Source organism: Sapajus apella, unplaced genomic scaffold (assembly GCF_009761245.1).
Source record: "Sapajus apella isolate SASKATOON/1434 unplaced genomic scaffold, GSC_monkey_1.0 scaffold2, whole genome shotgun sequence".
NCBI lineage: Eukaryota > Metazoa > Chordata > Mammalia > Primates > Cebidae > Sapajus > Sapajus apella.
In genome coordinates this window covers 34,413,361-34,440,207 of record NW_022436942.1, presented here as the reverse complement: position 1 = coordinate 34,440,207, position 26,847 = coordinate 34,413,361, and the positions used below count along the sequence as shown (strand labels likewise).

Here is a 26,847-nt window from a genome sequence, read left to right as displayed (position 1 = left end):
TATGTAACATGTAAGATTTGCAGTGATTAAAGTTTCATGTTAAAAAGTTATGGGATACATAGGTTATTTTTTTCAGGGTCCCACGACTTGATTTGGGAAGCCTTGTTGACTCTGATGAGGTAATTTTTATTTAGTATTTAATATAATAAACATTAAAACAATATCACACATAGCATATAAGAAGTATCATTAATTTTATTTTTCAGGATAATTTTTCATATATTCCACTGAGTACAGCAGACCCACAAAATTCATCTTCTACTGTTGGTTGGATCACACCATATCAAACAACGTATACTCAGTACCATCTAAATGAATTGGTTAGTATTTACTTGCTTATCAGTTTTCAGAATTATAGTAAGCATTATTAGCACTGGATTTAATCTCTTAATAAAATTAAGAAATTTTATTATGTTCAGTCTATGTTTTGCCAAGTTTAAATATTTTACGTATTAAAATACCAAACAATAATGTTCATAAAACAATTTTTACTTGTTTTACATTTTGTCACACATTGAAATTGGTATTTTAAAATTTTTAAATGAAATCAGTAAAGTACAGTTATATCCTAATATAGAATTGAGGAATTTTTTAAATATAGCAGACTCTTAGATCAGATCTTGCTAGTTTAGCAATTTAAGACTGGCCTCTTGGAAACTGATTCATACTTTAGGCTGCTGGGATACTACGGAGTAAGTAGCTATGATCATTCCAAGTTGTCTCCTTGGATGTGTTTATGTTTCAGTCATACCTAGTGTTTTATTCACAATGTGAATATAGATTCTGACTAGCATAGGAGTAGGGCTTTTCTGTTTTTGTTAGTCTTTTCATATAGCTGGCTCTATTCATATTCTTAGTTTCATTTTGGAAAATTGCATGAATAATATCTGAAGGTTTGCTTCATCCTTCTCCTCTGGGTTAGACATGAATATCCTCAACACTTTTCAAGGGTTGGATTGGCTTTATAAAAAGCTCCTTTTGGAGTGTCTGTCCCTCCCTGGGTCAATACAATATGTCCTTGTATTTGTATAGCACTTCTTTTAGGTTTCTCTTATTCACTGACTCTATTATCTCTCACTCGCATGGAAATGTGGTAGGGAACCAAATAATATTTAGGTCACTGTAAAGATACTGGGAAAATAGAATGAAGGTTTCTGTAAGCACATGCTTTACTGAATGGCACCAAAATGGTTCAAAATATTTTTTGAGTAAAACTTTGATTTCCTTGAATGCAAATTCAAGTGAGGACATTTGTTTACTTTTGGTTTAAGAGAAAAACAAATTTTATTTGAAAATATTTCCATGTTTGCAAATAGATAGAATATCTTGATATTCTAGAAATGACAACTAGTGCTTCTCAGTATTAGTGATCTTTAATTGCTATGTCTATTATTAAAAAAAAAAAAAAGATTAACAGTAGAGTTCTTCTGGGGCAGGGAAGAAAAGCTTATCTAAAACTCCTAAGAACAAAGATGATGAATGGATCTTCAGATAGGAAACAAGGTACAAGCTTACTGGTATTTAAGATAAGTGCCCATTTTGAGCAGTTCCGTTTGCTCTGATTGGTCAGTGATGCTGTCTGTACCAGTTGAATGTCTTAAATACCATCTCTGCTTAGAACATTGACTATAATGGTCACTTTAAAGAAATAAATGCTAAGGTAATTTTCCAATAAGGAAAATTAATACTTTTTTCTGATAACATACTTTTTTCTTTTTACCTATAGAATCAGAACATAATACCTGAAAATTTGCCAGCACCAACAGACAAATATAAACTAAAATATCAGCAATATAAAACTGAAATAAAAGAGGGCTATAAGCAGTATAGTCAGAGAAATACAGAAAATACAAAATCAAATATTACACATCTACAGTCTCCAAGAAACAAGATAGATGAAAAGGTAATGTATGAGGCTTTAAAAAATTCCAATGAAATTGAAAGAAAACTGCACATATTGCAGAAGTCTTTTTTTGGTTGCTATATCTTGCTATTAGTCATAGTAAGTATAATAGTTAACATTTATTTCCATGAATCAAGGACTGTCGTAAATATTTTACTTACATTATGTTCTTCATAAGAAATTTAAAGGGTTATTGTTCTCATTTTCTGACACAAAAGTTACAGCCACATAGTTTAGTCATCTTTTCTCTGTTAGAAGTTTTTCACGTACCTTGGGATTAGAAATAATACAGCATTATGTATGTTGTTGATGTAGCTGTCTTGAACTCAGTTGGTCTGACAATCTAAATTCTAAAATTGTTAAGTAGTTTGAGACTTTATAGTGATCCTGTTTTGTGCAAAATCTACCATCACTTCATTACTGTCTTTTGTCTCATTATGGAAAATGTTTTTTTAACATCATGAATTGCTGAAATTGTTATGTTTTTATGTAATATTAATTAGGTATAAGTTCACTATTAATGATTATAATAATAAACATAATTGTAATGGCTTTCATAATCATACAGAAAAAGTCTTGCTTTTTGGAAGTAATAATTTAAAAAATACTTTATGATACTACTGGTCATAAAGAGGAGAATATATAGATAGAATTTTTAATTCAGTTAACTTTCTATGAGAATGATGTGTTTTCAGGGAAGTTTTAATGTTGTATTTACTTAGCATTTTCCTGTAGGTAAAATAACAATAATGATAAATTTATAAGTAGGTATGACATGTCAGCTATTTTTTAAATCTATGTAGGAACTCTCTAGAATTAAATAAATCACATAATGTTTAGGTGAAAGAGTAACAAAATTAATGGGATTATTTGGTCTGTCTTATTTTAAAAACATTTTACCAGACCCACATATCAACATACAAATATCATAATCTGGTGTCTGTAATACTAGGCAAGATAATTTCATAACCTTTTAGCATCTCACCATGTATTGTTTGCAGGATACACCGAGGGATATTTAGATCACTGTACAGATGTTGGGAAAACAGAATCAAGGTTTCTCTAAGCACATGCTTTACTGAGTGGCAGCAAAATGGTTCCAAATATTTTTTAAATTAAACTTTTATTTCCTTGAATGCAAATTCAAATGAGGTCATTTGTTTACTTTTGGTTTAAGAGAAAAACAAATTTTATTTGCAGGTATTTTAATATAATTGTTAAGTGTATAGTAAGAAAAAAGAGTTTTGTAGAAGTCAATATACACAGAAATTCTTCTGGAAAATATGCTGCTTTGCCTCTTTGATTTTTATATTAAAGGTGTGAAATTATTAAGTTTAACATGTTTTTAGTGGTCTAACAGAAGAACATCTAGTTAAAAAGCATTTCCGTAGATTCTATATGTAATAATTTTGTACTTAAGGGGTTTGAGGAACTTATTTGATGTCTTTTTAAATGTATACCATTATGAGAATCAAAAGTGCTATATAAATGCCCTATTAGTAAATTCTATTACAATTACGTGAATTAACACTAGTAATATCTGTAAATAGAAGACATCCCTGATTATCAGAAATATAAGCCCCTCCTTAAAGCCGGGGCCAACATGTAAATTGATTCTCTTTACTGGTAAAACAAAGCTAAGATTAGATATATTTAGGATCCAGGGCAAGAACTAAAGGCTGTAGTTGCTAACTAATCAGTCCGATACATGAGTCAACTGATAACCAGTTGAACTGCAAAATAGAAGTTTGACTGCTTTATTCTTGTCTTAGTTCATTTTCTGTTGCTATGAAGAAATACCTGAGGCTGGGTAATTTATAAAGAGAGAAGGAGTGTTTAAGAAATATTGAGGAGGACAATGTGGTCAGAGGATGGAGAGCAAGTGAGAGATGGAAAGAGGTTGGTCAGAGAGTTAAAGGGAGATTGGGAGGCAGATTAGGGAGGCCAGACAAGCCATGTAAGGACTTCAAGAATCTGTTGGCTAGAAAGTTGAAGATTGGGCACCTGGTAAGGGCTTCAGGTTGCTTCTACTTATGGCAGAAGGTGAAAGGAAGCCAGCATGTGCAGAGATCACATAGCAAGATAGGAGGCAAGAGAGCACGTGGAGTGCCGGGCTCTTTTGAACAACCAGCACTCTTGGGAAATACTAGAATGAAAACCCACTCACTTCTGAGGGACAGCACTGATTTATTCATGAGAGATTAACTTCCATGACCCAAACACCACTCTAACATTGGGGATTAAATTTCAACATCAAGTTTAGAGGGACAAACATCCAAACCATGGTAAATTTCTTTTGTTGGGTTTTCCTTCCGCTTACTATAAAAAGGTGATGAATCTCTTGTTGTCAGATTGTTTTGTTACCTAAAACACAAACTTATGTGTACTTATATATTTTTAAAATAATGAAACATCTTTAAATTAGACATGAAAATCATTGAACTTCAATTTTGTAGAAAATAATCTTAATTTCCTAATTTTACTAGTTATTATTCATTTCAAACACATTTTTTTACCTAAGAAAACCTTTTAGTTTTAGAAATGATCGATATAATTTACATTTATTATTTAAACTTTCAACAAATAGTTATTGAATGGTTAATTTTATGCAACATACCTGTCCAGGCACTCCGTATAAATCAGTGAATAAAATAGACATAAACTTCTGCCTCTAAAGAACTTATATTCTAATGGAAGGAAATGGTAAGGAGAAAAGAAAATCAATCAATGGAATAATTAATCCATCAACCCAGCTTGTATGACAGATGGTGAAAAGTGTGGTATATAGAAGGGATCTAGGAAAGTCAGTGTTTTGGGTATGGGGTAGCAATTTGTATAGGATCAACAGTGGAGACTTTTAGATAAGAAAGCATTTTAGCATACACCTGAAGAGTAAGCTAGTCAAGAGAAACTCTGTGTCATGAAGTAGGAGTGTTTAAGAACTAGTGAGGAGGACAGTATGGTCAGAGGAGGGAGAGCAAGGGAGAGATGGAAGGAGGTTGGTCAGAGAGTTAAAGGGAGTTTGGGAGGCAGATCAGGGAGGCCACACAAGCCATGTAAGGACTTTGCTTTTTTCTATGAGGCAGAAAGCTACTTTGTTCTTTTCGGGATGGGCTTTATTGAGAATAGGACAAAGCTGGAAGTAGGAAGCCCTCTGAGGAGGTTGTCACGATAACCCAGGCAAGATTTGATGATGATGGCTTGGACCTAGGTGATGGTAGCTGCAGACTTGGAACTTTATAGTGTCTCACAAAGTCATGTTGTGCATAGATTCTGAAACTAGGGCTAAGAAGATTTTTGAATGGATTGGTTGTAGACTTGAGAGAAAGGGAAGACCAAGAATGACTCTACAGGGATGAATGTGCAGGACATTAAACCAGGCACAGAAAGACAAATACTGTATGTTTTCACTTATATGTGGACTCTAAAAAAGTTGAACTCACAGAAGCAGAGGGTAGCATATTGGTTGCCGGGTACTCAGGGGGTTGGGAAAATGGGGACTTGGTCAAAGGATGTGAACTTCCAGTTATAAGATAATAAGTTAGGAGGAACTACTCTATTTGTGGTGATTACAGTTAATCATATTGTATTTTTTCCTAGAAATTTGATAATAAAGCAGATTTTAAGTGTCTTAATGACACACACAGACAAATACAAATATTAACTACATGTGGTGATGGATGTATTAATTTGATTGTGATAATTATTACATAATCTATATTTATATCAAATCATTATGTTTTACACATTGAATATTTACAATTTTTATTTTCAATTAAATATTTTATCATAAAAAAGAATGGCTCCAAGGCTTTTGGCCTAAGAAGTTGCCATTAATTGGAGGTAGGGGAAGACTGTAAGCAAATCTGGTTTTGGGAGGTTGAATTTGAAGTATTAAGTGGAAATATCAGTTTTCCTTTTGTAAAAGGTTGAAAACAAGCTGACACAAAATAAAATTATTTCAAAAGTATTTTCAACCTGAACTTAATACAGTGCTTTGCTTATATTTAAATATATGCATTAAATTAATCTGCTTGATTTACCTTATATAATGCTAAGCATCTTTTTTGGTGCCTGTTTAAATAAATCACTATTTAGAAAGAGTATATTAGTGAGCAAATAAATAAAATGATGAGGCATCCTCATAAATTGATTTTTAAATAGTAAATACCCAAGTAAGATTCATTATTTATTTATTGAATAAATTTTTATTGAGTGCTCACTTAGTGTTATCCTGTTCTGCCACCAGGCATACAGCAATAAAAATGACAGACAAGGCTCCTGCTTTCATGGAACTTACATTAGGAGAGGCAGGCAATAAATCCTAAGAAATATACAACAAAATTTTATATAGGAGTATGAAGATAGAGTGTAACCTTTCAAGGAAGATCTAAAGTAAGAATAAGGCCTGGAGGAAGAAATCTTGAAATCTGTTAAGTTTTTGACAAGCTGCTATCCTATTGGAACCTTTCATTTTGTTTTGCTGCGGTAGTGTAAGCACATCTCATAGTCAAAGAAAAAATTGGTGCTTATCTCTTAGCATCCCAAAGAATCCTTTACCTCAAAGATTACACCCATGTTTTAGTATTTTATTTCTGAATTTAATTTTATAATGGAGTAGATGTGCCCACATTTATTAATTGTTCACAGATTCAAATTGGACAATAATAATAATAGTTGCTAACTTTTATTTAATGCTTACTGTATCAAGTAGTTTTGATAAAGTGTTAGCCATGTATTATCTCTTTTTTTTTTTTTGAGACGGAGTTTCACTCATGTTACCCAGGCTGGAGCGCAATGGCGCGATCTCGGCTCACCGCAACCTCCGCCTCCTGGGTTCAGGCAATTCTCCTGCCTCAGCCTCCTGAGTAGCTGGGATTACAGGCACGCGCCACCATGCCCAGCTAATTTTTTGTACTTTTAGTAGAGACGGGGTTTCACCATGTTGACCAGGATGGTCTCGATCTCTTGACCTCGTGATCCACCCGCCTCGGCCTCCCAAAGTGCTGGGATTACAGGCTTGAGCCACCGCGCCCGGCCTGTATTATCTCTTAATGCTTTTTGTTTTTGATGAAGTAGTTCCTATTATTAATTAGCGTTTTATTTATGAGTAAACTGAGGCACAGAGAGGTCATCTAGCTGGAAAATGGAAGAACTGGACTTAAATATAAGCAATCTGATTGTCAGAGCCTGTACTTTTAACTGCTGTACAAATAGTCACTGAGATATACTGTGATTATCTCCTCCCATATTTTGTTAAAAGCAAACATTCTAAATATGTATATGTTGGTTCATTTATTTCTTTCATGCATAGTGTGTGCAACGTGAAGAAGCCAACACAGCTGACATTACAACTCTGGATAGGAAAGCCCTCTTACAGCAAGGTTATGCAGACAATTCTTGTGATACACAACAGAGGGCAAGAAAATTGTACGCAGTAAGTTGTGAGCATTTTTACTCATTTGTTGAGTCATTAATCTAATTTGCTTTCCAAGATTTTAAAGATTTTAAATGGAATAAATAATTGCAACAATTGAGTTTGGACTCAGGTGAATATTCATTAATGAAAAATTGAATCTTCATTTTTATAAATGATTGGTGTTTGATATACATTCTGTAGAAAAATTGTCTTCAATCTTTAGTTGTTTGAAAAATTTAGTTTATACTGTTCAAAATGTGAATTGGCTGCTATTTATGTTAGTGAGTTTATTTTGTGTCACCCCCTCTTCCCCGAAAAGCAGCCTGGTTATTTTTTGAATAATGAGCTACTAACATAAATTCAGGCCAGTGAAGGAAATTCCAGAAATAAGGTATTTTTCTTTTTTAGGAAAAGTGAAACAAAACTCCAGATGCTCAGTATTAACTTTAAATTATGTATTTTACAAAATCAGTTAGGTTGATGAGTATTGTTTAGACCAGTCGGGACAAATAGATAATTAAAACATTTCTGAAATGTTCTGGGGTAAGGGGACCAAGCTGCTTGGAATTGGAGCTCACTGGCCACACCAGACACTCAAGTGATTAATGTTATAGGCATACTTATAACGGATTGATGGAATGCCAGTGTGGTAGCTAATTTGGGACAACTCTGGTTTCGATAGCATAAATACTAACAAAGCAATATGGATCTAGTCAGTTACATTATTATTATCATTGAATGGAGATTCAATATATATTTTATCTGGGTCACAGTCATACAGAATCAATTATGTTCTGAATGAACAGCAATGTATAATTAATCTCTGGACTAGGTGAACTGATTTTCTGTGGATGTCCCAAGTTGCAAATCTGTGAGTTGTTTTACTTAAATCACATGCATATAATTTTTTTCATGCCTATTATTATTTGGATATTTATGCTTAATAGAATAAGTGTTATCAGGATTATCCTAAAAATTAAAAAAGCTACTTTATAAGGAAAAATAGTGTCCCAAATAAACCTTATTTTATATATCCCTGAAGTTATATTTGAAATGCATATTACAATAGTTAAGGCTCACTGAGTATTGTTCTTGATATAATTGAAAGCAATCTGGATATTAATAGATTTCTTTTTCTTTCTTTTCATTATAACTACATTATTAGCAGCAATGTATTTAAATTCATTTTCAAATTTTATTTTATTTTGGTAGTACTCATTTAACTGTCTCCTCTTCCGGCTAAGGAAACATTTATATGAGTAAGCTTTCAAGCATCTGAAATTAGCACCAATTTGTTTAAAAAATGTAGGTGGAAACTTCTTTATTTAATTTTAAACTACTTAAATGACAATAAAAGCAGTGAAACTATGGTTTTTATGCCCATCTCATCCAGTTTTTTGTCATTATAACGTTGATAGATCCTTGTATCAGTGTCACTTCTGCTTCTAATCTGCTTTACGTTTACACAGATATCTAAATCAATGTGCCTATGGGTGATTGTAACCTTTCCTACAAAGTAAAAGCCACCCTAATCTTCAACACTCAAGATGGGCTTTCTGCATGGCTCTGGGGTATTAATTAATCTCCCCTCTTTGGCTTGTGTCTGGGTTTTGCATCTATGTTCTGGCCGATGTAGATCTTTTCTGTGTATAATTTTAATGTTTTAGTCAATGTCCACTTTATGAATCACTCTTACATATTAAAAAATACACCTTGCTTTACTTGTAGGTTGTGCTAATTTTTAAACATTTTAATTGCTGTTTTAAATTTATTGCTAAATAAAAATCTTATAAAGTGTCATGAGCTTAAAGAGTGACACAAGATGTATTAAATAGCACAAACTTTATATAGGACATACATAAATGCATAAACTATGCATCTTGAATTTCTACCAAAAAACCTAAATTTAGTATAGGCTAAATAACATTTAAATAATGTTAACAAATAATAATGTTTAATAATAATTTAGCATAGGCTAAATAACACTTTTATTTATCCTACATTAAATTTAGTTTTAACATTATTATTAAATTTTGTTTCAACATTATTATTAAAACTAAATTTAAGGCTGGGTGCAGTGGCCCTGATACCTATAATCTTAGCACTTTGTGAGGCCAAGGCTGGTGTATCACTTGAAACCAAGAGTCCGAGAGCAGTCTGGCCAACATGGTGAAACCCCGTCTCTACTAAAAATACAAAAGTTAGCTGTCCGTGGTGGCATACACCTGTAGTCCCAGCTACTCGGGAGGCTGAGGCATGAGAATCGCTTGAATCCTGGAGGCAGAGGTTGCAGTGAGCCAGGGTGGTGCCCCTGCACACCCGCCTGGGTGACATAGCAAGACCCTGTCTCAAAAAAACCCCCCCAAAACGAAATTGATAACATTTAAATAATTGTGCCCAACTTTTCCAATTTTCTTACAAGTTTTTACATTTGTTTTATGATGTCTTTAGACATTCTTATTTGATATTTTGTCTCAGTTTTAAGTAAAACGCTTTTCCTAAGGTTAGAAAGCCTCGATCTTAATTTCATTTATTGGTGTGATCAATGGGGATGACAGTAATTTACATTCTAAAAACAGAACAAACTTTATTTTGACTTCTTAATTTTTTAACCTCTTTTATTTGCCCCTTTAAAGATACACTTTAGTTATTGTAGCTGCATGATAATCTAATTGAAATTGAATGACTACCAATATTTTAATTAGACATGACCTAAAAAAAATAGTAAAACTAGTTTCAGATGAATTGGAAAAGTGAAAAATAGTATGAAGAAAGCTTAATCAAGCTAGTAATTGAGAAAAGTTTATTAAATATTATTGATGCATTATATGCAAAGAAAATATTATACTTTTGATGATGAGAGTTTTTGCTTTGTTTTTCCTTGTTTTTTATTTTTGATGAAAGGTATTACAATTCAAACTCAGCTTTGCCTTCTTTTGCTGTGAATAGTGTTAGACTAAACTTATTTTTTGTCAGTGTTGGTAGTCTTCTTGCAGAAGGTTAAGATGCCTTTTTTAGGGAGGAATAGAGTGGAAGGATGCCATAGTCTCTTCCTCCTTTAGTGTGTTCCATTAAATGCAAAGGCAGCTCATAAAAATTCTGATGATTTTTACTGAAATTCAAGTGCCTTACTTTTTATAAGATAAATGATATTTATAGATTAAATGATAGAAATTTAAATATATTAATGATGGAAAGTAATCTATAATCTTTAATAGAAACCTATTTTCATCTGTATTTACGATGGAAATCAGAGATATTTAATTTATGTTTTAGGACTTTTGTGTTAGGTACTGTATGGTTCTGCTTTATGGATAGTGAAATTGTCTTCATTTAATCTTCCCAGGAAACTGTGGCTGCAGAGAAGAAGAAACAGACTGTTGCAGAACAAGTGATGATAGACCACTTATCTAGGTGAGAATTAGCAACTAGTAATAGAAACCAATTCAGAAAGTTTTCATTAAATTTCTTTTCATGCGTGAAGCTCATATCCTTGGTCAATTAAAGGGTGGCTAACTGAGAGGTTCCCAAATTTTCTCTGTTCACTGCACTGTTAGTGTTTTAGTAATTTTTTCACAGCACTTTTAAACTAATAGAAATACCTAACAGTTCTATTTTTTAAGTATTTTTTGTCTAAACAACTTAAGAAATATTTATTTCCTAACAACAAATGACCATTAAAAATACACATAAATTAAAAGAAGGTATCTTTACTTTATTCTTACTAAGGATCTGTACGCATTTTTTGGGCACTGTACAGTCTCTCAAATCCTAGAGTTGTTTATTATGCTGCCACTTTCACTTTATATTCCATATTGATTTTCACCTGATATTTTCTTTTTATCATAGCAACTATAGAAAACTCAGCTCTGCAAAGTTGTAACAGAATTGAAGGAGTATAGTGTGCTGTCTTGTTGAAACTGTAAACTACCCTGAGGCTGAACTAGTAGTTTACCTGGTGTGCAAGTTATGTCAAGTATCATTGAGTTTCCCTCAAAAATTAAAAATATCCCACAGTGCTCCTGTGAGTTCACTGTGGTACCTCAGGGTGCCTTGGTGCAGTTTGAGAACTGTGAGACTGTTAAGAATTTAAAAACCCCTTAGAAAACTAAAGTTGTAACATATGCAGTGCTGAATTGCATAATAGTATGGCAATATGGTAGAATTTCTGAAGAGGCTGGAATAATCTACTTAAAGGAAAAAGTAAGACTTAGCTTTGAAAAAACTGTTTAGTTATGGGCAGAAAGAATGAATGACAGAAAGAATGAGGCATGTTTCTATATGCATGTTTTTCAGTAAATTCTTTGAAAGAAGTATATCTAGAGTCGCCCATGTCCCTTTTCCCGTTAACTTAGCGTTTTCACTGTCACCATGCCTCCAACAACTTTTTTTCCATAAGTGGTGTGACATCCATATTGCCAGACTAATGATTTCTCAGTTTTCATTCACTTGACCCATCTGCAGCAGCTGTCTTATTTGAAACTTTCTTGTCTTTGAAGCAATGTTTTTTTTTGGGGCATGGCTTCCTGCATGAGATACTTGACTGTTCTCCTTCCACCTTCCTCTCTTTCTTAGAATGTCTCCTGGTTCTTCTTCATCCTCCCAGTCTTTAAGCGTGGGTGTGCCCAAGGGTTCAGTTCTTGAAACTCTTCTGTATTTGCTTTCTAAGCTATCTCGTCCAGTATCATGCCTTTAAGAACCACCTATGTGCTGGTGGTTCTTCTCTAAGAATCTGATGCTTCTCTAAGATTTCAATTTAACTTTCTCCAATCTGGGTTTCTGAAATTTTATTGCCCTCTCTCCCTCTATGACCAAATCTTCCATTTTCTTCCATGGCAACCCAATTCTTCATGCTATTAAGACCTAAAATGCCGGTGATGCTTTTGATCCCTCTCTTTCTCTCAAATACTAAATCTAGCTTGTTAGCAAACATTTCCAGTCCTACTATCAACATAGATTTACTTGCTTTGCTGCCATTATTCTGTTCAAACTTACCTTGTGTCTCCTGGATTATTTCAGGTACTACTTAACTGGTCTCATTGTTTCTGGATTTACCCCTTACTGGTTTATTTTCAACCCAGCACCCCACAGTTAATCTATTAAAAGGCAAGCCAGATAAAACCCTCCAGGAATTTCTCATTTCAATCATAGTGAAACCTATAAGACCTACAAGAATTTCTCATTTCAATCATAGTGAAACCTATAAGACCTAAGTATGAATTATATGTCACCACAAAACTCAGTAGCTTAGGCTAGGTGTGTGGTGGCTCACGCCTGTAATCCCAGCAATTTGGGAGGCTGAGGCGGGTGGATCATCTGAGGTTAGGAGTTCAAGACCAGCTTGACCAACATGGAGAAACCCCGACTCTACTAAAAATACAAAATTAGCCAGGTGTGGTGGCGGGCACCTGTACTTCTGGCTACTTGAGAGGCTGAGGCAAGAGAATCGCTTGAACCTGGGAGGCGGAGGTTGTGGTGAGCCGAAATTACGCCATTGTACTCCAGCCTGGGCAGCAAGAATGAAACTCTGTCTCAAAAAAAAAAAAAAAAAAAAAAAAAAAAACTAAACAAAAACAAAAACAAAAAAACTCAGTAGCTTAAAAGAACAGTAATTTTTGCTCATGTGTCTTTAGGTTGGCTATCAAGGTTAGGCTTGGCCTGATGGGCCTTACTTTTTGTTTTGGCCAGTTGTATATGAGCAAAAGCAATAATCTTAGGTTTGATATAAGCCTCAAGTGGTCTCATGTGTTTCCATTTGCCCTTTAGTGCTTCTGCCACCTTTGAGAGAAGAACACTGCTTGGCTAGCCTGATGGTCTCAAGAGAAAGGTTCTTCTACAAATGCCGCTGAACTACCTAGCTGAGACCATCCTAGATAAACAGATTTCTAACTAACCTGCATTTGTATGAGTTAGCTCAATTGAGATTAGCAGTCTCATAGCTGTGTGCAACTGACCAAAGCAATCAAAAGTTCAAGGTCAAGGAGTGAGAAAGTACACTCCACCTACAATGAAGCCATAGCAAGGATATGGATCAGGATTACTGAAATATTTGGGCCAATAACATAAGTCTATCCAAGCCCACCATTGGATCTTGGACTTTGGAACATGGACTTCTTACCCTCTTACCTGCTCTGCTCTAGCCATTTGACTTCTCCCTGTTCTGGAGCATATCTGGTTCCATTCCTGTCTTAGGTACTTTGCATTTATTTTCCCCTTTTCTTGGAATGCCTTTTCCCCAGAAATTTATATGGATGCTTACCCATTTTAGCTCATATCTTTATTTAGAAGTCACTTTGGCGAGGCCTACCTTGGCCACTAAATAAATAAATGTATGATCCCTTACTCAAAACCTCCTATCTTCTTACCATTTCATTTTTTCCTCCGTTGGGACATGTAATTCATGTTACATTTTCTGTTTATCACATTAATTATCTTTTGGCCTCTTCAGAATGTGAGCTTCACAAGGGCAGAGTGCTTTGGAAGTTTTGCTTGTTATTACATTCCCATTGCCTAGTCTTGTAGCTGTATAGTAAAACTTGTTGAATAGGGAAATGAATGAATGAACTGGAAAAGAGGACTTAAATAGAGTCAGCAGAATTTGGTTTTAAGCTTAGCTGTATGACTAATTCGCTATTTGAGCTTTTATATTTTCCTTCTCTATGTCTTGATTTTTGCTTCTGCCAAATTAACATTAAGATTTCTTATAACTCTTAACATTCTGTGTGTGTATATTTAACACAGAACTGATAAATGAAGTGTGAGAATAGAATAGGTGCCACTTTTTTATAAATGCCAGCCTTTTGCATTTGGGAAATTTAAAAAATATCTTAATGCTCAATTTAAAAAGATTTGGTTCCTAACTTGGCACACAAATGAACAGAATCTACAGTGTATGGTAGAGATGACTAAAGCTTTTCCTGAATGTTCCAGTGATTGAAATAACTCACAAATTCATAATTTCTTCTATCTTTAAATTGCTGTTTCATCTTCATAGTTTTGAAGGGCCATGATACCCTTTAAAAAGTGTCTACTCATTTATTCTTTTATCTAGTTAATTATTAAATTTATTCAGACCTAGGGTTTTGCCAAGCAAGTAGAAAAAGCCAGAGAAGGCATTATTGTTGAAAGGTGTGTAGAGGATTATATTTTGATGAATCATGAAACCCAAGCTGGTTAAGAAGGAAAGTAAGTGTTACTGGATGGTGCCTTATAGTTCTAGGTTCTTGGTGTCCTGAACAAACAACTGGACGAGACACACACAGATAACAAAGCAAAGGAGGAAAAATGTATTAGCAGTATTACACTCTCAGAGCGGGAGAGCGGGCTGACCTCTGTGAGATGAGATCAACCTTAGTTTGGTACTTGGGGTCCTTTTATGTGTTTTTTTTTTTTTTTCCTCTTCTTCCCAAGGATGCCTAATCTCTAGCTAGTGTCTGCCTTTTGATTGGTAGGTGTTGCTTAGTTACTTTGGTCCTTGTGAATTTGCGTGTCACCTCCATTCTATAATTTTAAGTACATACATGATATGCTGTCCATATGCATAACCCTTAAGTAGCTAATTACCATATAGGGTCGTTTTAAGGATACTTCTTCTTTTTAATGAGCATGCCCATCTCTGAGGAGCTGCCCCTGACAGGTTTGGTCCAAATCTAGCTGGCCACGGGGGATACTTACTCACTTTTTAATCTCACTTTTGTTTTGGCTGCTGAACTACTGCTTCTTATCTCACTTCTTGCTCACTCACCCCTTCACCTTGCTTCTGCTCTCTTGCTTTTACACATTCTGTCCTTTATCCAACTTTTAATTCCTTTAGCTATTTTCCTGAATAATTTCCCCTATTTTCCTGCCTCATAAGGATATGAGAATAACCTATCATTCTTACCCTTAAAATAATATTAATAAAAACAATAACAAACCAAAACTGTTACTGGTGGAGGGTATCTAGGTTCTTTGTGCTTTGAACAAAGAATTGGACAAAACACAAAAGCAAAGCAAGGAAAGAATGAAGCAACAAAAGCAGAGATTTATTGAAACTGAAAGTATTCTTTACAGGGTGGGAGCAGCCTTGAGCAAGTGGCTCAAGGGCCTGATTGCAGAATTTTCTGGGGTTTAAATACCCTTTAGAGGTTTTCCATTGTTACTTGGTGTACACCCTATGTAAATGAAGAAGTGGGCCAAAATCAGTCTGATTAGTTGTAGAAAGTGACCAATCAGTAGCTGAAGTGAAGTTACAAACTTACACCCTATGCAAACATCTTATTGGTTGTGGAAAGTGACCAATCAAAGGCTGAAGTGAAGTTATAAAGTTATCTTTTTATGCAAATTTAGACTTGGCCTACAATTAGCCTGACTGGTCATGGGAGGGGACCAATCAGAGGTACTTCCAATTTTTCATATGCCACCCAGAAAAGGGGGATGGTTTCAAAGAGGGTAGCCTCTGGTCCTTTTGTTACTTGGGTGTGGAAAGTTGGGGTTTTCCTTTTGATTTAGTTCTAGGAAGTCAGCGTGAATGGACCTTGGGTTTCCTGCTTCCAGACCCTATTTTCCTGTCGTAAAACCACAATATGACACCCATGTTCCTTATATTATTAATTGAATCTCATTTCACACTGTTCAGTTACTACATTATCTTTCTACTTGATGACCTGAAATCCAATTAGTTTTTTTTAGTTCTATCAGTGTTTCTTGAATTTATTATTTCTACTTTGTCTATTTATTTACTTATTATTTTGTGTTCTCTTGTATTTATATATTTTATAGTTTTGGGGTACACAAGATAATTTAATAATATAATTTGTAAAGATCAAATCAGAGTACGTGGGATATCCATAACCTTAAATATTTGTCTTTTCTGTATGTTAGAAACATTTGAATTATTCTCTTCTAGCTACTTTGAAGTGTACAATATATTATTGTAACTATAGTCATCCTCCTGATCTATGGAACACTGGATCTTTTATCCTCTATCAAACCATGTATTTACCGCCACTTTAGTGCAGACCCTTACTATCACTTTTCTAGCTCATTGCAATGCCACCCGATGGGCCATCATGCCTCTATATTTATTCATAGTCAGTAAAATATGCAATAAGAGAGGAATGAGTAGGCAAAGCCTCACCTATTGAGTGCTTCTATAATACTTATTAGGTAATTGCTACTCTCCTAAACAATATGTATATGGTAACGAATTTATTTAATCTTCACAGCAGTTCTGTGTGGGAGATACCATTATACTTTCTTTTATTCATGAGAAAACTTTGGCCCAAAGCAAAATGGCTAGATAAGGCCACACAGCTAATTATTGCGACAGGCAAGGATTGAATCCAGGCTGCCTAGTTGGAGTTCATACTCTCATCTGTTACATTGTGTGCAGTCCTCAGGTGTGTTCTTACTGTGCTGTCTAGTCCTGTGGCTGTACACATATTGTTCCTTTCTTGTGGTAACCTTACTCCTTCTCTTCTAAGTGCTAACTTGTATTCAGCTTTTTCTTTTTTTTTTGATTGTGTCATAAGAATCTTTAATGTTTATTTTAACATTGACTCTTGGTGAGGTTGTAAATGTGTTGAGTAAAGTGTGCCAAGTGCTCACGTTGAGATCTGTTTGGTTCAAATCAATTCACTCTGCCAGGATGTTTTCTGTGCCCAGCAAGGTCATGAAGAGAGGGGCCTTGACTTTTCTGTTGGAGGGCCTCTGGTGCAGCCCGAACACCTGGGCGAGGATGAGGCTGGTCAGCCTGAAGATGCCCCTCTACCACTTCTTGTAGCTGCCCATGACATCCTTTACCATGTATGGAAACCAGATGATCATCATCTTCTAGTCCCTGACCAGCTCGTAGGGCACAAGCTCGTGCGCCCTCTGCACCAGCTGTGCCGGGTCAGGCTGGGCCACACGAGGGACTTGGTGGGCACTGCCCTTCTCTGCGGCCTGCGGCAGGGTCTTCAGGTCGGTGGGGGCCTGGGGCGGCGGTCGGGCCTAGAGGAGGGCTCTGTGGCTTTGCCAGGGTCGCGGACGGAGGAACCCCCACCAGAAACCCAGGGCTGTTGTGCACCTCGGAGCTGGAGGCCACGGCTGCAAAATTGGAGTCGCTCAGATCCTTACTTTGTTCTGACTGATCTGCGCCCTCTGACAAGGGCAGAGTCTCTGCCCCCAGGAGCACTTTGAGTCTGCCCTCCCTCCGCGGACTCCCGGAGAGGAAGTCTTGTACTCTCACCTTTTCAGAATCAGTGCAAATATCTCCTCTTCTAGGATGCCTTTCATAAACGGCTCTATGCCGTCTAGGAATTGAGTTATTCTATTCTGTGTTTGTTCATTGAATTTCTGTTGTAGCATTTATCACTTTATTTTTTTATTTTACTCTACCTACCCACCTCCCATATTATTAGAAACAAGCACTGTGTCTGCTTGTTTAAAGAATAGTAAAATGAAAACATGGAGCTCTTAGTTCCCTCCGAAATTTCAATTCAGTTTTAGATAATACTGAAAAAAGAGGTGGGAATAATTACTTTCTCATGGGAGGTATTATTTAATAAATCTATTTAATCTAATAAAAATATTCTGACTGTTGTAAATTTGCATTTGGTATACGAGCTTTCAGAACTGCTTATAAATATGTGAATTTTAAAGTAATGCATGATCACATTTAATTGTCAGACTTTTTATTTTCCTGTATAGAGCTGTAATCAGTGATCCAGAACAAAATTTAGCAATTGAGCAAAAGGAAAGTGATAACATCCTTCCAGACTCAAAGATAACACCTCTTCGATTTAGAAAAAGAACACTACATGAAACAAAGTAAGAAGATTTTAATTACATAAAATGAAGATGCACTATGTTCTAAAAGTATTTTTAAAGTGTACTTCTGTGTCTAACTGGAGCTTTTGTGTGTGTTTCACTTTTTTTATATTAAAAAAAGTGGAATTTTTGAGTTCATATCCCAGTTCTGCTGCTTTAAGATATCAGGGGCAATACATTATTTTACTCTCTTTGCCCTCCCTATTTTTTATTTTTTAAGAAAAAAAAGTCACAACCTTTGGGGATAATAGATGTGAAAATATGTAATATAGTGACCGAGACATTTTATGTGTACAATATATACTGGCTAAATTTCATTGGCATATTAAAAATTGGTATTGATTCAATTTTTTTTTCTTTTTTGCACTTTACTTTGTAGGTTTTCGACCTTAAAATTGGTATGGATTTTATAATCCTCTGATGTAGTCCACTTAAATTTTTCAACAATTTCACTGACATCTAACCTCAGCTTTAGCAGACATAAAAACATCTACCAGTACCCACACTAGTTTTTTTGTATTTTCAGACTGCTGTAATTGTTATTACTTTCTTATCATTTTCTAAATCATGTTTTGTCTCATTCTTATTTTCTGAAAGCCCTCACTTTCATACATTTAAATATTTGGAAGCATCATGTGTTAGTTTCCTATTGCTGTAATAATTACCATGAGCTTAGTATTCTAAAACACAGATTTTTTCTTTTGTTGTTCTGGAGCTTAGATGCCTAAGATCAAGGGATTGATAGGACTGCATTCCTTTTAGAGGTTTCAGGGATGACACTGTTTTCTTGCCTTTTGCAGCTTCTAGAAGCTGCCTTCATTCCTTGGCTCATGGCCCCTTCCTCCATCTTGAAAATCTGCAATAGCTGTTTGCATGATGCATCACTTGGCCAGCTTTTTCTGTAGATAAATCTCTATGTTCCTCCAGTAAGGACATGTTTGAGTGCATTGAATCTACCTGGATAATCCCAATAATCTCTTCATTTTAATGTTCTTAACTTATCACATATGCCACATCCCTTTTATCATATAGTGTATTCCCATTCTGCATTTTACTCGTAAATGGAACATTCTTATGCTCCAAAGATTAGGATATAGACGTGTTGGGCCAGGGGAGGTTGTCATTTATCCACCACACATCTAAACTTTCCTTTTTAAGAGTAAACTTTCATTGAAATAAAACATACATTCAACATGCATAAATTTTAGGTGTACAACCTAGGAATTATCAAAAACAGAACAATACTCATGTGCCAAATGCCCAGATCAAGCAACAGGCAATTACCAGTACCCCAGAACCTCCCCTTATGCTGCTCCCTGCTACTATTCATTTCCCCTGCCATACTAGGTTAACCTCTCTATCCTAATATCATAGATTAGAACTGCCTGGTTATGAAATTTGTATAAATGAAACTACAAAAAATATAGACTCTGTGTCTAGCTTCTTGTAATTTCTTTGTTTATTTAGTTGTATATACAATGTACAACATGATATTTTGATATACATATACACATAGTGAAATGTGTTTGGCTTCTTTTACCCAACATTATGTCTGTGAGTTTTATCCATGGTGTTATTTGTAGTTGTCTTTTTTTTTTAAATCTAATTGTTCTATAGTATTTCATTGTACCACATACCACAACTTATTTATTCAGAGATTGATAAATATTTGGCTGTTTATGAATAGTGCTGCTATAAACATTCTTGTTCATGCGTTTTGGTGGACATATGTACTCATTTCTGCTGAGTATATACTTAGAATTGTTGGACCATTTAATATGCATATGCTCAGCTTTAAAAGATGCAGCCAAATAACTTTCCAAACTGGTTGCTGCAGTTTACACTCCCACCAGTAGCAGTATGAGTGTTCTTGTTGCACCATATCTTTGCCAGAGCTTGGTATTGTCTGCCTTTTTTAATTTTAGTTCTTCTTATGGATGTGTATTAGTGATTTTAATTTGCATTTCACTGGAGACTAATGTAGATGAGTACTTTTCCATATGTATATAGGCCATCAAGATATCCTCATACAAAATTTCCATTCAAGCCTGTTGAGTTGTCTTTTTCATATTTATTTGTGGATCTTATTTACATATTTTAGAAATGAATCATTTTTCAACTATATTTGTCGCACATATCTTTTCCTACTCTGTAGTTACCTTTTCATTCTCTTAATTATATCTGTCTTAAAAACTAAAGTTAGAAATAGGAGTTCCTAATTTAAACATAGGCCAGTTTGCTTATCTTTCCCTATATTGTTAATGTCCTTTGTATGCTCATTAAAAAAATTTCACCTACCACTAAGTCATTTTCCCTCTGACTTGTAATGCCACATATGTCATATGTCAAGTTGTTATATGCATGGTTATGACATGACATGTTATATGCATGTCAAATGCATGGTTGATTTTCTAGACTTTTTCTTCAGTATTATCTGTTTCCCTGTGTCAGTATTATCCTATCTTAATTAGTATTGCTTTGTATTAAATACCTGCAGCTTGTTTAAAGCTAATCTAGTTCCATGAAAAATCCAGTGGGGGTATTGATTAGAATTACTGAATTTGTAGCTTCCACTCCTCTTCTCCACCATTTATTCTTCCCAGAGGAGAAGAGTGTTCTGCTTCATAAATTTAGAAGCAGGAATTGGCATGGGTAGTGCAGCCCTTCTCCTCCACCTTATTTTGGGAGGCAGCAGCCTGCAGAAACACACATTCTGCCCTGTGCATTGTTTTATAGGGTCCCTCCGCAGTGGAAATGAGTGGGTTAGTCTGTTTGATTATAGTGGTTAAGGACTTAGCTTGTGGCTGCTGCATAGCTAAGCCATGGTTTCTAATAGCTTTATCAGTACTAAAATTCATATTTTAATCATCAATCTTTGTGATTCTTCTTTACATATTGGTAAGGAACTTGGGTTCCTAAAAGGGATTGGGCACCTAAAACCCAACATGGCACCTTGCATTTTCTAGTATAAATACGTATTTACTTTTATCTTTATAAAAGATAAAAGTAAAAAGAAGACTATAAAAGAAAACTATAGGGCCCTTGAAGCTATTACTTCCATTTATCACTGTTAGTGAGTTCTGTTTACTATTGAAAAGCCATATAATGTTAAGGGCAAGGTTTTTTTTCTAGCTCTGCCATTTACTAATCGAATGGCCCTGGACCATTTACTCATCTGTCTCTGTTTCTGCAAAATTTATTTGAAAAATGGGGATAATAACACTTACCTCAGAGTTACTATAAGTATTAAATAAACCAATACACATTAAAGTGATTTTAACAATGACTAGTGTCTAGGAAATTCTCAATAAACGGTAGCTGTTACTGTTGCTGTTATTTTCTCAGCATTTAGAATTGTTTCAGGCACATAGTGGGCATTCAATGAACACATTAATCCCAGCAGATTAAATTAAATTGAAGTGATTAAGCTCCCATGGCTCTATTCTGTGCTTACAAACTTTCATTTGGTTTGCAGGCTCCTGTTTCCTGTCTCCTTCTTCCGCTTTGTAGATGCCTAGATTTTACAGAGGCATAGCTTTCAAGATACCAATGACCCACATGCTTACTTACTAATTATGTTATTAACATTTCATTATACCTGTAGTTTTATGGGAGGAATATCATTAAATTATTTGTGAAGCAAACGAGAAATATATCATTTAGTCTTCAGATCTCTTAATATACAGGTGTTATTGGCAGTAGGGTGCTTTGGTTTTGCTTTATATTGTTGAATAGAATTTTAGGGCTGGCAGCCTTTATGAGATCATTCAGTACTATCTGAATGCTGTAATGATTAAATAACCTATTGATCTATGACAAGGTTCAAACTTCATTCAGCACTCTTCCCTACTCTTTGGTTATTTTGGTAGGGAATGTAAAGCTAGACATCACTGAAAACCTGATTGATAGTGACTTAAAGAAGTCAGGATTTATTTTTCTTATGTACTTAGCTGCTTGGAGGTAGGCATTTATTGGTTTTGGTTCAGTAGCTTAGTGATGTGACAGCTCTAGGTTGGCTTTCCTGTATGTTTTTGGTTTTTCTGACATGGTGGCTTGATCTCATGGTGGCTATAGTGGCTCCTAGCCACGTTCACAGGAAGGAACTCTTCTCATGCCACTCTCCTACCAAAGAAAGTGTTTCCTGGAAGCTTATTGGCAGAACTGAGTCCCTTACTCATCCTTCATTGCAAGATGCTAAGAGCAAATTCTATGGTGGGAGGGAGGCAAAGAAGAAGAGGGTTAGAAATGGCCTTCAGATAGCCCAACAACAGTGCCAGTCACAAATGTTCTATCTTTGTTCAACATTTACTTTTATAGCACTTTGGTGCTTAGATTCTAATATAAAAGTCATTCATGTATTACATACTATATCTCTGAGTTATTTCTTTAGTGTCTGCTACAATTAGCAATCTGAAAAAGAGTTTTTTTACCTTTATCCAATCTGTGTGGTTTCAAAATATTAATATAAACTTTTTTCTACATTTATAATTTTCATCAAATTGTAGGTATCTTTAAAAATTACTGACAAAATGTATTTCTTAACAGGATAAGAACTAATTCTACATTAACTGAAAATGTGCTTTCTCATAAATTACAATTTGATGGTAGGATCATATCACGGTAATTGTGATTTTATTAAAATTTTCAATCCTATGATTATAAAAATGTTCTCTTTTTGAATAGAAATAGTAATGAGATGAGATAGGTTTGTATCATTTAAATAATATGTAAATTTAGAACACACTTTTTAATGTAATAGCTATTAATCTGTTATAAAATGTAGGAAATATGAATCTTGTAGGAAAAACATTCTAATTAAAAGTCATCTTTAAAGCAAATTTAAATGTTTTTTAAAAAGTAACTTAGAAGTGAATTTTTAAAAGAGTTGTATTACTACTAGAGTATTGTAACATTTTATAAGCTGCTTTAATTTTATCTTAATGATTTAACAGATTATTGATAGATGCAGTAAGTGACAAGGAAAATGATTCTTAACTGTATTATTTCAGTCTTATAATCTTCCAGTAATACATAATTCTACTTGATGTTCTTTGTATATTACTGGTAAAATGTGTATTTTAAATTATCATATTTGTTTAGTGATTTTAAAGCTTTCTATGGCAATAAAAGATACTAAATTTGTATCTCTGGGTGCCTTCTTGCAAGCTCAGCACTTTTAAAGATAATTTACTTTGTCTTAAAAGTCTATGTTGAATTAATAATCTACATTGTAAATATATCCACTTTTTATGTCAGTGTAACATTATTTTTTTCTTCATTCAAATCTAATTTAAGTGGACATTTCAGCAAACTGTGTTTGTATTTTCCCTACAGTTTCCCATAACCTTCACTCATTGCCACATACATAAGAAAGTTAGCTATCCCTCTTGAGAGGCACACTTTTTTTTAGTTAATTAACATAAAAAGTTTTCTATTTCAAGATGTTTGATATCATTCTATTTTTCCAGAAATGGACGTGATGCTTGCAGAGAGCTGATTGGGTTCTTTTTCACTCATGATCAGTCCCTTACAATTTATGAATATCGACAATTTGGGAAAAATAGGTATGCCATAAAACATTATTAGAACTCTGAAGATGATCACTTCTGAGAGAAGCTAAATAACTACATTGATTTTTCATTTACTTTCTAGAACAATTGTGCTTCCTTTTATTCAAAAAAAAATTTATAGTCATCAGTGCGGACGAAGAAAAGGAAAACAATACCGACTTGGTGATTTTTATGTTGTAAGTTGTCTGTGTGTGTGCACACATTTAATACCAGATGTTGGATTTTTGGAGTCCCATGGAGGTGGAGGAGCAGGGCTTCTAGTCTTCAACTTATCTCCTCTACTCCATACTGACCAGGGTTATTTGTGTGAAGGGGTTAATGGTTGATGTTTTCTCAGGAGTTTCTGCTTCCCAGCCCCAAATCCCAAATCTGAATCCACGCATAGCATTTATTTTCTGGTAACACCTCCCCTTCCTGTTCCACAATGTGGGTTGTCACTAGGTGAAGTTGTATCATCATACTTTGAAAGATTCTTCAAAGCTGTGTCATTGTGCAAGTGGCTATCTCAATAGCACCAGGAGATATTCTTTACCTAAAGTAGGTTTATTCTCTGAGGATGCACAGTTTCCTTCCTCCCTCCCTCCCTCCATCCCTCCCACCCTTCCTTTTTCTTTTTCTTGTATGGCTCCTATGCTTATATACATTAATAAATTTGTTACGCTTTTTTCTTGTAAACTTGTCTTTTGCTACAGGGATATGGGCAGTGAGCATTATGATGGAGAGGAAAAGGATCACCTCCTTCCTCCCCCTACACATACATGTTTTTGAGATAAACAATAACTAGTCCTCAAGTAAGAGGACTCCACAGTACCATTTGTCACACCTATTTTATCCTGGATTCACCTGGTAATTAGAGTGACTAACTGTATTAGCTAATTGGCTTTATCCAGGGGAAAAACACAAACTCTTTATATCTTTGTGACCAGAGGTGGCTTTACGCTTAGAGCAAGGTGCCTAAGGAAGTTAGGCCCCCACGCTGTCACAGAAACTGGGAGACAGGAGTGCTCTTTCACTTGATGTCTACACTCAAAGAGTGGCTCACAGGTCCTTGAGAAAGCCTTATCTAGGTCATAAAGTTGACAACAGGCTTATCTAATTTTTACAAGTATTTATATGCATTTCAAAGAGAGGAAAAAGTACTTACATTATAATTACAAATTCTGTAAAGTAAATGTGCTGAGAAAATGGAGGGGAGGAACATTCTCCGCTTATATTTAACAGGAAGAATCAAGCCCCTATTTAAAATTTGTATTTGTCCTTAACACTGGTTATGTTTATTTGAGCAGCTCAGAAATTAAAATAATAATTTTATAAGTTTAGATTAAGAATCTTTGATAGGAATTTTGTGGCTGAAGTTTTAATGCTCTAATTAGGTTAAAATTAGGTTTTATAGTTAGGCAACATCTGTCATCAAATAGTTCAGCTGAAGAGTATGAGAAATCTTCACAGTTCTTCAATTTGTGGTATATAATTTTGTGGGCCAATAGCTCTATTTAGGGATGTCATAATTTCAATTAACTTATTTGTTCTTTTTTCCTCTCATTCTCATTTAAAAAAAATCTGAGTTTATTATATTGCTAGATTTTTTGTTCACATGGATTGTTAAATCGAAGGCTATTCTTAGAGTGACAGAAATATTAGTTTCTTTATCTGTATAGTTTCTCCAAATACATGTAAGAATTCTCCAAATATACTTTTTTACCATTATTAAACTATATCATGTCACATTAATCAAATTAATTATTTTAAATTAATGTTAGTTATATTTAATTTCTTATATGCTTTCTAGCTTCATTCATCTGTTCATTTATTTAGGGTGCAACCTTGACATTTTTGAGTTCTGATCATCTCAGCCTTCCAGAAAGCATCAAAGAAAACACATTGCTTAAACTACGAATTACAAATATTGATCAAATAGCTTTGGATTCTCTCAAGTAAGTCAAATATGCATTTGGCATTTTGAAAGTAGGTGAAAACACTCTTTTAAAATTATTTTAAAATGACATTCTATTACAAGGTATTTATAACTTCATTAATGTTTATATTTTTAAAATACAAGCATAGCTATGTGTGTCTGTTTTACTTATTATATTGTACTCAAATACACTTCGTGTGTGGGAACAGTTATATCAATTAAATATTTTAAAATATTCAATTTTATGTTAAAGATACCTTATTAATTTGCCTTTGCTTTAACACTTTTATTTTACCAAATATTTCCAAAAGGAATAAATTAAAAAAAAAATAGGATAGCAATACAATATCATAACAATTTTTTCACATTGTTAGTATGATGGTTTTTTTAGTATTAAAAAAGTCTTAGGGTCTCATGCTTACAGTATTCATTGATAAAGTGCATAGTGAAAAAATAGTGCTATACATCAAACATTGCTTTTAAAATGTACTTTTTTAAAGTAACAGGAATACATACATGTGATTTAAAAAGCATATATATATTCCTGTGATTATATATATTTATAAAATAATATGCATATTAGAGACTATGTCCTACCTATTGACTGTAAGGAAGTCTGGGTTTCTTTGTCGTTTACTATATTGCTAAAATTGAATGCATTTGAGGGGGCTTTTTAAAATAACATTTTTACACTTTATACATTACCAGGTAAAATTTATTTTAAATTTAATCGTTTTAGTTAAGTATTTAAAACATTAAAATAGTTACAAAAATTAATGCTTACAAGTAGTTATTGTAAGATTTTAAGGATTTTAGCTCTCAATTTAATCCTTTTGGGGATCAAAGCAGCAGGCAGAGTTTGGACTTGATTAAATTCTAAACACTCTTCTAAGCTTGAGAGTTTCTTTGAGTCTGGAGCAGGGAAGAGCTTAGAGTTTTTATGATCAAGATTGTAAAATAGAATCTATCTATCTATCTATCTATCTATCTATCTGCACACACACATACACACATATATTTCATTGCTGTGAACATGTCAATTGCAGAACCACTTCTATGGAACAGAAGGATGATATAATCAGTCAAGAAACCAATGATAGGCTGGTCTTCAAGGCAATTCAAGGTATGTGTTATTACTATACTCTCAAGTACTTTGAATTTTCAATCTTTTTTTTATAATCAGTGAAACAGCATATTTCCAGATATTTCTCTGTGGCACTTGATTTATATTTCCCCTTGGTTTATTTTA

General features: G+C 34.3%; 1 protein-coding gene across 2 annotated transcripts in view; it reads left to right on the top strand.

Moving 5' to 3' along the window:
• Window positions 1-26,847, top strand: part of CAPS2 (calcyphosine 2) — a 44,320-nt gene that overhangs the window by 2,821 nt on the left and 14,652 nt on the right. The window contains exons 3-13 of one of the 2 annotated variants that reach the window (XM_032296032.1): window positions 77-119; window positions 207-320; window positions 1,727-1,903; window positions 7,218-7,340; window positions 10,669-10,736; window positions 17,994-18,113; window positions 22,659-22,733; window positions 23,582-23,677; window positions 23,766-23,859; window positions 25,499-25,617; window positions 26,645-26,721. In XM_032296032.1, the coding sequence (XP_032151923.1) occupies window positions 77-119; window positions 207-320; window positions 1,727-1,903; window positions 7,218-7,340; window positions 10,669-10,736; window positions 17,994-18,113; window positions 22,659-22,733; window positions 23,582-23,677; window positions 23,766-23,859; window positions 25,499-25,617; window positions 26,645-26,721 (1,106 nt within the window). The remainder of the gene's footprint in view (window positions 1-76; window positions 120-206; window positions 321-1,726; window positions 1,904-7,217; window positions 7,341-10,668; window positions 10,737-17,993; window positions 18,114-22,658; window positions 22,734-23,581; window positions 23,678-23,765; window positions 23,860-25,498; window positions 25,618-26,644; window positions 26,722-26,847) is intronic. The other variant, XM_032296030.1, reaches the window with a different exon arrangement.